This window comes from Phoxinus phoxinus (genome assembly GCF_949152265.1).
Source record: "Phoxinus phoxinus genome assembly, chromosome: 21".
Lineage (NCBI taxonomy): Eukaryota > Metazoa > Chordata > Actinopteri > Cypriniformes > Leuciscidae > Phoxinus > Phoxinus phoxinus.
The window spans coordinates 29,902,988-29,920,821 of NC_136896.1; the positions used below are offsets into that span (position 1 = coordinate 29,902,988).

Here is a 17,834-nt window from a genome sequence, read left to right on the forward strand (position 1 = left end):
GTTGGACTCGCTGGCTAATGTTAGTTTAGCCTATTCAGCCTCACAGGCATATGTTATTTATGCTATTGTGTAGCTGAATAACTGTTAATGTGTTACGCTAACACACCGGACACTATTCAGCCTCACAGGTATATGTTCTTTATGCTATTGTGTAGCTGAATAACTGTTAATGTGTTACGCTAACACACCGGACACCTTCAGCCTGTTGTTATGTGTGCTGTTGTGGAGCTGAATAACCTTTCCAGATTAAATGTCTGTTCTTGGTCTTGGATTTTGTGAAATAAATTTCTAAATAAATGTGACTTATAGCCCAGTGCGACTTATATATGCTTTTTTCCTCTTCATGACGCGTTTTTTGACTGATGCGACTTATACTCCGGAGCGACTTATAGTCCGGAAAATACGGTAGTTAGAATTAGTACAGAAATGTAATGAATAAAATTATGCATAGGCTTCACAGTATTAATTAAATATAAATGCATTCTTATTAAAGTTAAAGTGATTCAGTCAAGAGCAGTAAGTACTTTTCTCTTGTTTGATTCCCATTAATGACACAGAGCCGCAGGTTTATTAGGCTGCTGTCACTTTAAGACCAAACACAGATTATTCTGATACATATCCGGTTTACACCCAACTCTTTACTTTCACGTAAGATATAACCGGCTGTGTTTACATGAATACTCCACATGATGGACATTTTGACATGATTGCACGTGTATTCGACCATTCAAGCGCAATAAGACGTGAAAGAGAACAGAATTCGCGATCGCATGCCGAGAGAAGTGGCTTATGCTGTGTGTCAGGAAGTGTGTGACCGCATTGAGTTCTGTTCACTTTTCAGGATATATAGCACTTGTTGCTATTTTTTAATATTGCGCTAATATCTCTTTTTAACATCAAGCATGTCCCGCTCTTTATGTTCTCATTTCAATAGTGTCAATAGTTTTATATTTACAAACCGCAAATTACACGAAATAACAAAATCTCTAATGATAGACATTTAATGCTGTGGTCACGATATATATCGTCATAGCACCCAGCCCCAAACTCCAAGAAAATAATTTTTGTTTTATTGTAAAAGCTGTTAAAATGCTGTTTGTGACATTCAAATGCATTTTTAAGTTAATTAGAGACAAAAAACACTGAACTAGTCTGATAGTGTGAATGGAGTCTGTACGGTAAGTGGTTCAGGCTGAATGAATTGCACATTTGTACAGAACGTACTGTATGAGGAATATCAATAGAGCGCTGCACTGCAAACACTGTAATTACGTCCTGACAGAAGAAGCTTTAAGCGGATGACAGAGGTTACGGCAGGCCTTCACTGAAGACAAAAACACACTCCTCAGACGCTTACGGTGTGTGTCCTGCTGTCTTCAGTCCTGTGACATTTAGCATGGACGCAATTTAGTTCTGCAGACATTTGACCTCTACACTGTGAATAAAAGTCAGCATATGTTTTAACACAGTCTTCTCCATTGTAGCAATGGTAATAAAAGGCTCAAGTCAATGGTAGCCTATTACTAGGACATCAAAGTACTCAAAAAAGCCTGTGTTTAAGATTTAATTGCACATAAAATTTCCATCCATTTGGAAATGGATGGAATGGATAAACTAAATGTGATGGATTTTGATTCGTAACACTTTACAATACGATTTCATTAGTTCATGTTGATACATTAACAAACTTTAACTAAGAATGAGCAATACATTTGTTACAGAAATTATTAATCTTTGTTATTGCTGCTTATTGTTGCCTTTAATTTAATTATTCAATTTAATGAATCAATGAATAATACTATTGATTAGCATTACCAAACATGGACGTTTTATTATTATTTTAATTTAATACTGTGAAGCTGCTTTGATACAATCTGTATTGTGAAAAGCGCTATACAAATATTCTTGACTTGACTTGACTTATTGTTGGTTAATAATTATACAACATTTCATTGTTAGTTCAGGTCCATTAAATAATAATAAGATATGTTTTGATGAAGACAGCGATGACCAACAAAGACTGAAAAGCAGGGGAATAAATAAACAGAGGAGATAACAAGAGTCAGGTGGAGATGATTAAGCGTCATAGAAACAAACAATGGTAGCTATGGCAACAAACGAGGATAATTATGGGAACAAACACTGCGATGGAAACTAAGGACACAGGAACAAATGACAGGGGATGAAACACTGAAACAAGGGGACCAGGAAATGCACTTCAAAATAAAAGTCCCACAGGGCAAAACCAGGGAAAGCAAGACAGACCAAACCTTTTCAGGGGGTCTCGGTCCACTTCCAAACGAACTCTGGTGCGGTTCGACTGAAATATGAAGGCAACACGGAACAAAGACATCTAAACAAACCAAACACAGGATGTGATGTCACAAGATGTCAGGCGTCAGAGCCGCGTCTCCTCGCAGCAGATCTGTGTTTGTGTGTAACGGAGGCTTTTCATAAGCTCGTTGTGACTCTCAGCTGGTAAAAAACACCAGTTACAAACATACAATGAGCGCATTGAGCCAGAACACAGCATTGTTTCAGAGGCGTGGTAAGTTTCGTCCATATAGTTAATGTATACAGCACTCATTAAAGCCATTTGTTTTGTATCTTTAGGTTCGGTGTTAAAAATGAACACTAAGCAAACCAGGACTAAATTATTTCATTAACTAAAACCAATGTCTTTATTCATAAATTATTCCTCAATGGTGTACAATTACCTCTCACAATGATCCGACTTATCCTCGTACGCATATAATTTCGTATCTTTATTTACATGGGACGGGTAAGTCCACGGAGGCTTCCATGTCGTTCCTCCATCTTGAAAAACTATAATGCAGAGAGGGACAAAAAGCACTAGGCTACCTCAACGCGTTTCCACAACGCTTGTTCATTCAGAGCGGTAAATTTGAAAGGTTGCACTGCACGGTACTTCACAATTCAGGATCATACTTATGCCGAGCCACTAGCCTGGGAAAACCCAGACCACTTCCGGGAAATTTAGATGTGCTCTGCAAGTGGGTCTGGCAAAGAGCCCATTGAAACCCATTTCCAATCCGTCGAAATTCGCGGCACCAATCAGAAACGTTGGGGCGGGCTTTACACGATGACGACAGAGCAGAGACGGTGACGCAGATTTTGTACATTACAGAGATGGATGCCGCCGTGGAACATCACAACATCACTCGTTCGCATCAGCGAATTGCAGAAAATTGCTGAGAGTCTCGAGATGTTCTCAGTCGCTCTGCATACGTCATGTCATTCATCGCTCTGATTGGTTTTAGATCTATCCGACGTCCGTTGGTGACGCCCCTGTGGAAATGAATTGTCTATGGAGCTTTGCCAGACCCTAACTCAGTTACAACTGAGAGTGGTCTGGGTTTTCCCAGGCTACCGAGCCACAGGAGAAATGCCAAAATTTTATTTAAAAGGAAACGTGACCGGCGAATTCAAAAACCGAGGGTAACGGGATAGCTTTACCCAGGTGGAAAGAGCGAATGAAGGAGAAAGACTTTGAAAGGGACTCTGAAGTTCCCTGCTTTCTTCTCGACGGGTAAGTCAATGTTACGCTCTAAATTACAAGCTTTTTTTTTCATTGCTTGGTTGTGTAATTCATTATATAGTAACAATAGAACATGTAACGTATAGTTAAACTGGACAAAGGGCTATTGTTGTCATCGCTTCTTGGTACAAAGCGGCTACCGTAGTTGCAACACGCATTTGAAAAAGCGAGGAGCTAGAGAGCATTATTCGTTTGAATGCAAAATACAATTTCACCGCTAGATGGGAGTAATTCCTACACACTGTCCCTTTAAAACTGTAATTCAAATGGATGGAACTTTTCTATGCAATGCAAATACATAAATCTAAATACATAACCTACCAAGCGTTTTAACCCGTCTCACACACAGCAGGTCCAAAGTGCAGCAGAAGCACAGACTCACTGTTCAAAGTGGCACATTTCTCTTTGTTTAAGTGGAAAAACAGACCTCTCTGGGAGAGAGAAGGATGGAGGAACCAGCAAAGAAACCTAATGAAACCACCGGAGGAATCAGGCAAGCAAAGCCCGTCAGAAAGCAGAAGCACTCAACTCAACCTTATCAAACGTCCAGAGTAAATCCACATGTGTTTTTATTCCCCCAAAGTGCACTTTCAGAGCGTCATTAACATGTCAGTAAAACCTTGTGGCTTTGCAATCAAGATCTGAGGTTAGAAGGGCCGACAAAGAGCCGAGGAAGAGCTCGGACATCCGAACGCCTCTTTCTGATCCTAACAGCACATCCCAGGATCCTTCAAGGACAGATTCCTCCTTTTTTATTCTCTTTGGAGTGCTTTCTATCTTTGATGTGACAAAGCAGAAGATGAAAGCTCCTGCTAATAAGGAAGTAGTGAGCAGCTCGTGTGCGGTTGCAAAGCTGACAAGACATGAACACTGAACACTTCATTGGAGAAAGTAATGGTCAGGATATCATGGGCTACAGCTCTGGCTGTGTCACGGTCGACAGGTCGTGATGATGATGTTCTTACAGGAATAGTTTTAAAGTCTAAGGAAGCGAGGAATGAAATTGGCTCTCAGCTGAAAGTAAAGTAAAGTAAAACCCTAGGAGGGCCGCATGATAACTTCAACTTATTTAAATGCAGTTATTAAAGTATTATATGTGTTTTATGTTATGTGTCATTTTTAAAAACATCAGGCTTTTATGGCTTATACTGTAGTTAGTTAGTTAGTTAGTTAGTTAGTTAGTTAGTTAGTTAGTTAGTTAGTTAGTTAGTTAGTTAGTTAGTTAGTTAGTTAGTTAGTTAGTTAGTTAGTTAGTTAGTTAGTTGGGGCAGGATATTTCCCAAACACACTCGAAGTGCTCGACCAATCACAACACACTGCTCCAGCCGACCAATTAGAGCACAGTGTGCTTTTCAGAAGGAGGGGCTTCAAAGACACAAGTAAACAGAGCGTTTTATGTTGTGTGTCATTTTTAAAAACATCCGGCTTTTATGGCTTATAGTTTTACTTAGTTAGTTAGTTAGTTAGTTAGTTAGTTAGTTAGTTAGTTAGTTAGTTAGTTAGTTAGTAGTGTGTTAAACTAGCGGTTATGGGAAGGGGCGGGACATTTCACAAACACACTCGAAGCGCTCGACCAATCACAACACACTGCTCCAGCCGACCAATCAGAGCACAGTGTGCTTTTCAGAAGGAGGGGCTTCATAGAGACAGGCAGTAAACAGAACGTTACTGACAGACTGGGAAGAGAGGAGCCGCAACAATGGAGAATATGAGGAAAATAATCAACATTACAGCAGGAAAAAATGTTCTAGAGACCAGAAACAACATCAAGACTTTGAAAAAGTATCAAAGGAGAATTTCATACAGCACTCGAAGGATTCAATAAAACTTTTAAACTACAGATGCCAAAATAAGTGCAGGAGAAACACTCAAGACTTCCATTAAAAGCCTCTCTATTAGGTTTATAGGTCAGGTCTCTGTACTAATGTAAGTCTGGAAAATAAAAAAAATAAAGTGCAGGCCATTACCTTTTAACCTTTCAAAAAGCTCGAATGCACTGCTAATGTCACTCAAGAGAACTAACAATGCTTTTGACACCTTTTTAGGGGGAATTTTCTGAAGCTACAGTGCCAAATGAAGGGATGTAAAGATACTAACCGTACAATGGATTTGTGCTTTTATCACACTGACCTTATCAAGACGGCCAACAGAACTTTAGATCATCAGAGAGCGGAGGGGAAAAGGTCAGCTCATCATCATGTCATGAGAGGAGCCGAATACAGCGGCACAGAGACACTGAGCTGATCTGTGCTGTAACCGAGACCGCTCGCCCTCAGTGACTAACAGACCTGAATAGACAAGGCTGTGAATAGTAAAAAGGTGAAAATGAGCCGCGGTAATGAGGAGAAAGCAGCATAACATGTCACGACAGGTGACACTCTCTGAACCTCAGCGTGCAGACGCCAGGGTTCGGCACAAATCAAATATAAAAAAATAAATTATGTTCAATTCATTCATTTGAATTGAATTCCTGTATATTCCATTGAATTTCATGATATAGTAACGTATAATATAAATTGTAAAAGTATATACATGACAAAACAATAATTATGAAATTATTAGATATTTATTTTCAAATATTAATAACGCATATACCGTTTAAAAGTTTGGGGTTGATAAGATTTTTTTTTTTTATGTTTTTGAAAGAAGTCTCTTCTGCTTACCAAGGCTGCATTAATTTGATTAAAAAATAAAGTAAAATCAGGAATATTGTGAAATATTATTATAATTTAGAATAGCTGTTTTCTATGTGAATATATAGTAAAATATAATTTATTCCTGTGATCAAAGCTGGATTTTCAGCATCATTACTCCAGTGTTCAGTGTCACATGATCCTTCAGAAATCAGTATAATGTGATGATCTGATGCTCAAGACACATTTCTGGTTAGTATCAATGTGGAGAACATTTTTAGGATTTTTTTATGAATCTTTAATGAAAAATTAAAAAAGAACAGCATTCATTTGATCAATTTAATGTGTCCCTGAATCAAAGTATAATATTTCTCCTTCTTTTTTAAATGTACTAACCCCAAACTTTTTAGTATTTTTATCTTAATCACTTCTATAACTGCATTAAAGGTAATTTTCCAATTATTTACCAAAAAAAAAGGGAAAGTACGCAGATTCGAATGATCTCCAACAGGTGCAGGATTAAAACACACCGTTTAACTATTCCATTTATTGTTAAACGTGTGCAGATTTTCCTCGTTTATTTCAATATAATGATTGCAAGTGCATTTGTCAATGATGAACCATCAGGACTAATTATCAGTTAATTCTCTTAGTGACCTCGTGCCTTCCTCTTAAACCACAGCGCTCGATTGATCTCGTCTCATTCGGATGATTCATTCTGAAACATGCTTGTCCATTTATTGAAGAGTCAGCTGGAAAGCTCAAAAAATCTAATTCAGGCTGAAAAGAACAAGCAATGAGTCACTGTGTAATTAAGTGAGGAAAACATCTGATGTCTTTCACATATCGACTCACAACACACACAGCTGGTGGTTTCTCTGAGGTCGTCCATCGGCAGGCAAGACTTCTGAGAGAATGTGCCTGATTTTAGGGGTTTTAGATGGGACATTGAGGACAGCTGGGGTCACAGTATGAACACACACACACACACACACACACACACACTGCCGTCAGCGCTCAGACTACCTGTCATCTATATTCACCTCACTCATGCTGCCGTCGCTCAGGAGCGATGAAAGAGATCGGCGCTGGAATGATTAGCAAACGCATCCGAGGGGCGACTGGCCGACTGAGACGTGATCAAGTGCTGCCGAAAGCGCTCGTGATAAAGAGGAAAATAAAGGCAGCATGGTGCAAATGCAAAGGAGAAAAGAGGAGATGAGACTTTTAGAGTGTCATAAAACCAGCACAGTTTGAGCAGAGAGAGGGAAACTAGAAATAATCATTATCCGTCACTTTGACAGACTTGTTCATTTTCTGAATGCAGATTTCATTTTGATACAGCCAATATTAAAGTCAGCATGAAATCAAAACGGATTATTCTTATTGATTTTTTTTAAAGGGGACCTATTATCCCCCCTTTTCACAAGATGTAACAAGTCTTTGATGTCCCAAGTGTGTGTATGTGAAGTTTTAGCTCAATAAAAGCTCATTTTTACAGCATGTTAAAAATCGCCACTTTCTTTGGGTGAGCAAAAACACGACATTTTTGTGTGTCCCTTTAAATGCAAATGAGCTGCTGCTCCCCGCCCCCTTTCAAGAAGAGGGCGGAGCTACAAAAGCTCACACCAGCAGCAAAACAGGGCAATCTCCCGCACTGGAAATGTCAGTAATGGTGTTCATTTCGACTCGGAGACGGACAATAATGCCTACAGAGTCAGATAACATCTGCTGTATGGAGATAGAACAGGTATAGTTTAGTTTAATTACGGTTATAACTTATGTTGCTTTAATCCACTATCAGTACAAGCCTGCTGTAGCGGACCCCGTCCAAATGATGGACAAAACTTTACTGATGAGTTTTATGATACATCACACAGAAGTTTTCACTCCAGAAAATCCCCGTAAGACTCAGTATAAGAAGTGCGCACTAAAGAGGACCTTATGCCCCTTTTCACAAGATGTAATATAAGTCTCTGATGTCCCCAGAGTGTGTATGTGAAGTTTTAGCTCAAAATACCACACAGATAATTTTTTACAGCATGTTTATATCGTCACTTTTTGGGGCTCAGAAAAACGCATCGTTTTAGTGTGTGTCTCCTTTAAATGCTAATGAGCTGCTGGTTCACGGCACAGGGGGCGGAGCCTAACCAGCTCGCGCTCAGTGAATAATCTCAACTCACGGAAAGATGATAATATCAAAACTGAAACTCACAGTAACGGTGTTCATTTCGACTCGGACAATAATGCCGAGAGTCAGAGAATATATGCTTTATGGAGTTGGAACAGGTTTAGTTTAGTTTAATTACGGTTATAATCTATGTGTCATTGATTGTAGCCACTATTAATACAAGCCTGCTGTAGGACCACGTCTGAATGATGACACAAAATATACTGATGAGTTTAATAAAGTTTATTGTATGTCACAAAAGATGAAGCGTCAGTTTTACCGTGCGTAAGTACATAAACAATTTCGGTAGATTTGAGGGAGCATTTTCTTCAAAAACAAAATGAACGCACCTCGTCTTCAGCGGCTGGCTCAGAGTTCAGGAGTAAATGTGATGCGATCTGGGAAAACCCGTCGGATGTCGCGCTGGCACGTTTTCAGTAAGGTCTAAAAATAGATCGAATGTCAGTTTTTTGTCAAAATTGGGTTTTTATTAAATTATTATTCTATAACATCTTGTCTATCATCTCTGAATATATCTTAGGAAAATTCGCTAGTTTAGTGCAGAAAAATGGCGATTTATAGTGGAAAGCTGAAAAGACTGTCTTTCTCTTCAAGAACACGCACTTTTTTGGAGGTGCAAAAAAACTTCATCGCGCACAGCTCTCCTTCTCTTAACACTACAAAGACAGTTCACCGATCAAAATAAACCACATAGGCCTACCAGAAAGGTCCCGCCAGTCCTGTGTAAACTACAACGGCACGCAAGTTTTATTTATTTATTTTTATCCAACGTTATTGTGTGATGCGGAGCACAAGAGAACAACGGAGTCTGAAGTCCCTGCTTGCTTAAAAGATCTTGCTCGGCTCTCAATCGTCTAATTTCAAAACGGTTTTCACAGGATGAATTTTGAGTTCACAAGTTTTCGAATGATACCTAATCTATGTTCATTACTAAAATATGTAATGTGAAAAAAAAGGCAATAAAAAAAAGTCGTCCCGCTAAAGGACGGACATCTAATTAAATCAGTTTTTCTCAAAATTCCGTTTCTGAAAATGAAGTCCGTTTCCGACTTCAGATGACCATAACTTTTGTTACAGACAAACGATAAAATAAATAAAAACAGATTTGGAGAGGGCTTGAAAACAGCTTTAATATGGTATCAAGACCTGTAATATGTCAAATTTTACCATGTGGTGGGTTTTCCCAGATCACATCACAAATAGAGAGAGCTATGTGAAAGAATACATCTAGCCACAACACCTTCAACGCTTGGGAGACATTCTCATCAGTGCAGCGATGGCGGATGTGTACAGCTCGCTGTGACCTCGATCAGGGCGGGTCTAAGTTAAAACGGCAGTGTCTGTCAACACTCGTGGGCGGGGCCTGTGCTGTAGTGACGTCACTAAAGCCGCATTCTGAACACAGGTCGTTGGGAGACACTGCTTATGATTTATGGGGATTTTTTAAAAAGGAGTGAGTGGATTTGTATCACTGTAGGGTGGTTGTGTACACACACTGCCAACACACATTTATGTCCAAACACCATTCAAAAGTGAATTTTGCATAATAGGTCCCCTTCAAAGTCTTATCCATAAATTCTCTCTCTCCCTTGCTTTATCATCCACATACACAGTGAATTAAACAAAACACTCGTTACAACTAACAGTGATAAATATATACAGACCTTATGCCTTTTCAGGGGGTGCTTAATAAACTGGTCAACTTTATATCCGTAAAACGACTCGTATGAACTGTGATAAAGTGCACGCTCTCCCTTTCATTATGTCGTGACCAGTATCGCTCCGGAGTTAGCCATCTCAATAGCAATCATACATTATCAAATATTTAATGTTAATTTTTGTCGCTCTGTCAGCATTGTGAGGAAACACCTGTATGTTTGCGGCGTGCAACCGAACATAAGCTGCTCGTGTTTCAACATGGTCTCAAATCACAGTTTGAAGCGCCTGTCATAGGAAAAGGTCACATGCAGATATGAATAATTATAAGACTTCTCATAGGATTAGACCACAGAGGCTCATGAATAATTGTGAGTCCCTGTTGACTTCAAACCCGGAAGAAAAGCAGTGCACACAAAACCTAAATAAACTAATTCCTCTTGAAATAAATAATGATGGATTGTAACGTTATCTTCGATCATTAAAAAGAGACATAACTAATGATTCAGTAACAATTTACAATAAGGTTCATTGGTTAACTACCTACCATACTTCTTCCGTATTTATTCATCTTAGTTAAAATTAATTTCAACATTTACTAATATGTTATTAAAATGAAAGGTTGTATTTGTTAACATTAGTTAATGCACTGTGAACTAACACGAACAAACAATGAACAGCTGTATTTTATTAACTAACATAAACCATGATCATAAATATTGTTACAAATGTATTGTAAGTTCATGTTAGTTAATACATGAATTAATGTTAACTAATTAACCTTATTGTTAAGTGTTACTAATGATTGTTAATTGCTTTATAGATGTGATATAGAAAGGGACATGTGGACTTGAGGAATAATGGAGGAATTGACCGTTCACAAAGACCCCCCCTTTAGTTACTGTTGCTATGTTTGACAAGCCACGCCTCTCTCACACACACACCATGTTCTCACACAGTGAACAACACATCGCGGAGCAGAGAGACACTGACAGACACAGACCAGCTTACTTTTGATATGAAACAAAGTCTCAACTTTCAAATTTGGTCATTTTTTAAAGGGGTGGTTGAATATGATTTGACTTTTCTAGCTTTAGTTAGTGTGTAATGTTGCTGTTTGATCATAAACAATATCTGCAAAGTTACAACGCTCAAAGTTCAGAGCAAAGGGAGATATTTGCTTTTAAAGAAATAGTTTTTTAAGGACTACAACAAACGGCTGGTAGGAACTACACGACATTCCTCCCGGCTTAGTGACATCACCAACCCCAAAATTTACATAAACCCGCCCCCTGAACACGATTATAGATTATCAAGAGAGAATATGCTAATCAATGACTAGAAGATAACTACACATAAGCTTCATAAATTCATCAACTAACCATTCAGAAATGTCGTGTTCTTCTACATGTTGTCACTTCTTCTTGAGTCTCTCCATCATTGTCTGACTCCGGTTTGAAGATAAAAGACTAAAAGTTTCAGAAATTCAATGCGTGTGTGTGTGTGTGAGGTAAAAAGGCGCGAGCTGTTTTAGCTCCGCCCCCTGTGCCGGGAGCAGCAGCTCATTTGCATTTAAAGGGACAGACACAAAACGGTGTGTTTTTGCTCATCCTCAAAAAGTGACGATTTTAACATGCGATATAAAAATATCTGTGGGGTATTTTGAGCTAAAACTTCACACATACACTCTGGGGACATCAGAGACTTATTTTACATCTTGTGAAAAGGGCATTACACCCCCTCTTTAAAGAAATGTAAACAATAAATAGCGTTTTGTGGCTCTTTAATGTGTGTGTCAGATCGCTCAGTTAAAGCTGCCCGTGAACCGATCATCTCTTCCTTCATTTATAGCATCAAATAAACATGAATGAACATCAGAAGGAATGTTGTTTTAACCGCGTGAAGAAGTCAGTACACTCCGCTTCTCAAGTTCAAATCCTCCCATGTTAATCTACTAACTCTCCTGACTGCTTTGTCGGACAAAAATGGCGGATTCGGCGAATGGCGGATTATGATTGGTCAGATCGCCTGTCAATCAAACTCCCTGCAAAGGGTGAATTGAAGAGGAGAGTAAAGACTCACCGGGAATGTTGTGAATGGTGATGGCCAGGATCAGAAGTACGACTCGCCGCCAGCTGCTTGCTGATTGGCTTGTCAGTTCCTGTGGTTTCGTACTCACTTCCTGTTCCTCTGTGGGACCGGTGTTGGCACCCCGACGTCTCTGGTACACCTCTCCATTCTCCACTTTATCTGAAAGAGAAACAGAAAAGGCACGTCAAACATCTTCTCAAACGTCATTTGTTGGAGAACAAACACTTTCAAGAAGCAAACTATCCAGTGAAAGATCAATATAACAATTTATTACATTTACATTTACATTTAGTCATTTAGCAGACGCCTTTATCCAAAGCGACTTACAACTGAGGACTACAACAAGCGAGTCATCGTGAAGAAGCAAAAAATAACGCAAGAAGTGCTCGAAATACAAAGTTCTGGAATTGCTCAGAGTAGCATAAGCCAAAACAAGGGAGGGTAAAGGAGAGGGTTTTTTTTTTAATTTATTTTTTTTTTTTTTTTATGTCAAGTGCTCACGGAAGAGATGAGTTTTCAGTTGTCTTTTGAATGTGGTCAGGGATTCTGCATTCCGGACGAGGGTGGGGAGATCATTCCACCAGCAAGGAACCGTGAATGAGAATGTTCTTGAGAGTGATTTTGTGGCTCTCTGTGATGGTACCACGAGTCGTCGCTCATTGACCGATCGCAGGCTTCTGGTAGGGATGTAGACTCGTAGGAGCGAGTGAAAGTAGGAGGGAGCTGAGCCTGTGGTCGATCTGTAAGCAAGCGTCAATGCCTTGAACTTGATGCGAGCAGCGAGTGGTAGCCAGTGCAGAGAGATGAACAGAGGAGTGACGTGGGCTCGTTGAAGACAAGACGGGCTGCAGCATTCTGGATCATTTGTAGAGGTTTAATTGCACATGATGGAAGACCAGCCAGAAGAGCATTGCAGTAATCAAGCCTAGAGATTACCTAAACATTATTAGTCAATGTTTCAAAATCACATGGGGTAATATTAATTTTAACATTTACTAATACGTTATTAAAATCAAAGGTTGTATTTCATTGTTAATGCACTGTGAACTAACATGAACAAACAATGAAAAGCTGTATTTTTTACAAAGATTAATAAATACTGTAACAAATGTATTGTTCATTGTTAGTTCATGTTAGTTAAAGGGTAACTAAACCCCTGGTCAGAGCCTGACTCCACCCACTGGCAATATTTGAAAAATGCTGGAAAAGTGGGCAGACCCCAACGGACGAACCGAGGGCGGGGCTGAGCGCGTGATTGACAGACCCGCAGTGACGCAGTGATTGACAGCTGCTGTCAGACTCGCTAAGATAGAGAGTGACTGGAGTGACGAAAGTAGCTTTGCAACAGAGCGGTCATTTGAAGTCGAGGACTTTTCTCCCCCACCTTCCCCTGAAGTGGACGAATTGTCTGTGGACACAGAGCTAAAACCATATCAATTCGAGCCGCGAGCTCAAACTGCGGTGTCGCATCGCATTAACTCCCGCATCGCGATCGGCATCCGACGATGCTAGCGAAGCAGCCGCGCAAGAGAGAATGGGGCCAGTATCTGAGTGGATTATTATTACTATTGACCTACGTCAAGCATATTTTGCCGCTATGTGAAAAAAAATATCCAGCAAAACGCGCCGGCGGTTGTGGAGTCCATGCAGGAAGAGCAGCGTTTGGCACACAAGTGCATGTAAACACTGGCGCTAATTTCCAAGTCTGGGGGAAAGTTATGCAGTCCAGCAGTGCTGTTGCTACCGGCAACACTACACCTATACGAGCCTAACCACTGTACTAAACACAGATAAAGCTAATGCTAAAAATCTACACTATTCTAACTGATGCAATACTATGCTACTAACAACACTAACAACTATGCTAAATAACTACCTAGGCTACACGAAATAATCTAAATAACTATATAAATGCTATGTAGATATAAATAACTATATAGATGCTAAAATACGCTATCCTGATCGTTTTCAATACTCGTAATTCCAATTTCCAACTCCTGACTCGCTACAGTGGTTTTGACGGAACCAGATGCTTTTATACCAGGGGCTGCCAGGGGCGTGGCAGAGTAGCGTCACAGAGTACCCTACGTCAGAGAGTACCCCTACTTCAGGAGATCCCGTTTAACCTGAAGAGGGCAGCACTCAGACGTTTTTACACCATATATTTGAAAATTAAAACACTTTATACTCAAATGTTAAAAAAAGTACTCGAATCAATGAACAGCATTTATGAAGCTCCATTCTTACAGATCATTAACTAAAAAAAGTTGGTTTAGTGTTTAGTTACCCTTTAATAGTTAATAATACAACAGGTAAACCTCTCCATTTTATCAAAAACAGAAACGTCAAATATCTTCTCAAACATAATTTTTTGGATGCAAATTATCCACTGAAAGGATCAATATAACAACAGTTCATCAGTCAGTGTTGCAGAATTGCATAAATCAGGGTTTTAAATGTAGTTAGACCTTGTTAACAGGGTTGTAAATCTCACAGAAAACCAAGAGGCAATAAAACAGCATATTAAATTTGAGGTTTATGATTAATATTTTCTATAACACTGAATATTATATTATACTATTATAATATTATACTATAACACGTCCTTTCACTGACCGTTTGCTGAAGTCAAGTCACCTGTATTTATGTGAAATCAAAGCAGATTCACTGAAATAAACAGGAAAATAATGCATTAATATTGTAAAAAAAAAAGAATAATTATAAAACAAAATAAATTTCAGCTGTAAAAGCAGCTCTTCAGAAGACAACAGTGCTGTTATTCAGAGCAATTGAGTTCAATGTTTATTCAGTTTAACGGTGTGAATGTTGCAGAGTTCTTCAGTTATGAAACAAACTCAGTTCAACTATAAAGCAGATCAACAGAAGAACCGAAAAACAAGGACCTGTTTTTGTACCTTGAACATGAAAAATGGCAACGAATTAATCAAACTATAATTAATGAATTTACCAAACCATACACAAAGTGGAATATTTCTAACCACTCAGTTGTTCAGTCACAGATTGTGCACGTCAGAAAATGACTCCAATAAATCAATCATGTCTCTTTACTGTAGTCAAATTATTCTCCCTGAAGCAATATGAACACGCCGCTAATAATCAGCGGCAGAAACTAACCGAACGAACGACTCTTTTCAAAGCTTTTATCTCCTCAAGGACCTCACACTGTATTTATCCTAGCTTTTATCCTTTTTTAAAAACAGCAATCGTCAAATAATTTCTTTGGATTTAAAAAATGATATCCAGAGTGCGTCTGCAACTCATGCCACCAATTACCCGTCACTTTACAGCGTAATTATGTGTGTGTGCGGTGAGAATTAGCAACTAGAAGAGAATGACCCTGAATCGCTCCTCACTAAAATGAAATCCCTCAGACTGGGCGGAAGAACATGTCGATAATATAGTTTCAATCTCTCCCAACCATACATGGAAGAATATAATGAATGCAGATGACTTGGGTTTAAAGGTCATAAGGAGCACATCCGCCATGCGTGATCGGAGCGTTTACAGTTTTCGGTCCGGAAAGACGGAGTGAGTTTTTAGATGAGGGCTGAGGCGAGTTCACATGTGAAATATAAAATATCATTTGAGTTAGGAGACCGACGGATCGCTTGTGAATAAATCATGAGTGATGGACAACATGTGAAGGCCGATGCTTCATGAATGGTATCACCGTCACACCACGGGAAAGCTGATGTCACCAAGAGCAACGTGTTCATGGATCAACATCTTAGTTAATACCGGAGTATCATTCCAATCAACGGATTTTGAGGGAGAAGTTCACAGTTTATGTGGATGGATGGATGGATGGATGGATGGATGGATGGATGGATGGATGGATGGATGGATGGATGGATGGATGGATGGATGGATGGATGGATGGATGGATGGATGGATGGATGGATGGATGGATGGATGGATGGAATGAACAATGGATGGATGAAATGAAGGATGGCTGGAACAATGGATGGATGGATGGATGGATGGATGGATGGATGGATGGATGGATGGATGGACAGAAGGAATGAACAATGGATGGATAGATGGATGGATGGGTGGGTGGGTGGGTGGATGAACAATGGATGGATGGGTGGATGAACAATGGATGGATGGATGGATGGATGGATGGATGGAAGGAATGAACAATGGATGGATAGATGAATGGATGGATAGATGGATGGATGGGTGGGTGGGTGGATGAACAATGGATGGATGGGTGGATGAACAATGGATGGATGGATGGATGGATGGATGGATGGAATGAATGAACAATGGATGGATGGATGGAAGGAATGAACAATGGATGGATGGATGGATGGATGGAAGGAATGAACAATGGATGGATGGATGGATGGAAGGAATGAACAATGGATGGATGGATGGATGGATGGATGGATGGATGGATGGAAGGAATGAACAATGGATGGATGGATGGATGGATGGATGGATGGATGGATGGATGGATGGATGGATGGACGGACGGATGGAATGAATGAACAATGGATGGATGGATGGATGGAAGGAATGAACAATGGATGGATGGATGGAAGGAATGAACAATGGATGGATGGATGGAATGAATGAACAATGGATGGATGGATGGATGGATGGATGGATGGATGGATGGATGGATGGATGGATGGATGGATGGATGGATGGAAGGAATGAACAATGGATGGATGGATGGATGGAAGGAATGAACAATGGATGGATGGATGGAAGGAATGAACGATGGATGGATGGATGGATGGATGGATGGATGGATGGATGGATGGATGGATGGATGGAAGGAATGAACAATGGATGGATGGATGGAAGGAATGAACAATGGATGGATGGATGGATGGATGGATGGATGGATGGATGGATGGATGGATGGATGGATGGATCTGTCTGTCTGCCTGAAGACGCTCACGTCATCTTGCATTTTGCAAAAAAAATCAATACCAGCTCTTTCAGGAAATCCAGGAAAGTCAAAAGCCTCTCGTCTCTCAAATGTAATATGAAGGAAATGCTAATGTCACGACCACAGGAGAAAGAATATCAGAACTTCACTATAGGCCAGCACAGAAGAGCCCTACACAGATAATGCCCTATAGATAATCTCTATAATCAAACCATAAGAGCGCCAGAGACGGAACAGATTACAACTCAGATTACAGTTCAAAACATGCGATGAGGAGCTTCAATATACGGTACTTGTGATTGACATATGCAGTGCAATCACGCATCATCATGTATGTAATTGATTTCATAATTCCAAAAAATTTTCAATGATTTGGTGTAACGTCTCAGGTTGGCCAACACAATATCTCTAAAAAATAATACATTTAAAAAATCTTAAGTCTAAACAATCTGTCCAGGGCATGGCTATGTCCATTATAGAATGAGTAAATGCAAAGATGTTGCAATGAAATACTAGATTTGAGGTGTTTGCCCATGAAAACCTTCCCACAGTGATGCTAGGGTGATGTTGTGAATGGTTGCAATGCAGTTGTTAAACTTTTTAGGTGGTTTCTTGTCAAAAAATATTTTTTAAAAGTCCATCTGCAAATCTCTATGATACTCTGGACCCTAGACTCTGTACTTTCCTTGTTTTATCGTCTGCCAGACAAAAACGGCTTAGAAAAGTAATAGCGCACCCTTTCATAAGCCGTGCAAATTGAGATATCATTCATGTTCGCAG

At 39.6% G+C, this 17,834-nt stretch overlaps 1 protein-coding gene across 4 annotated transcripts in view; it reads right to left on the reverse strand.

The window, feature by feature from the left end:
* The window catches only part of slc39a11 (solute carrier family 39, member 11), a 159,187-nt gene that overhangs the window by 36,030 nt on the left and 105,323 nt on the right, over positions 1–17,834 (reverse strand). For all 4 annotated transcript variants that reach the window (XM_079595591.1, XM_079595590.1, XM_079595593.1 and 1 more), the window contains exon 6: positions 12,122–12,289. In XM_079595591.1, the coding sequence (XP_079451717.1) occupies positions 12,122–12,289 (168 nt within the window). The remainder of the gene's footprint in view (positions 1–12,121; positions 12,290–17,834) is intronic.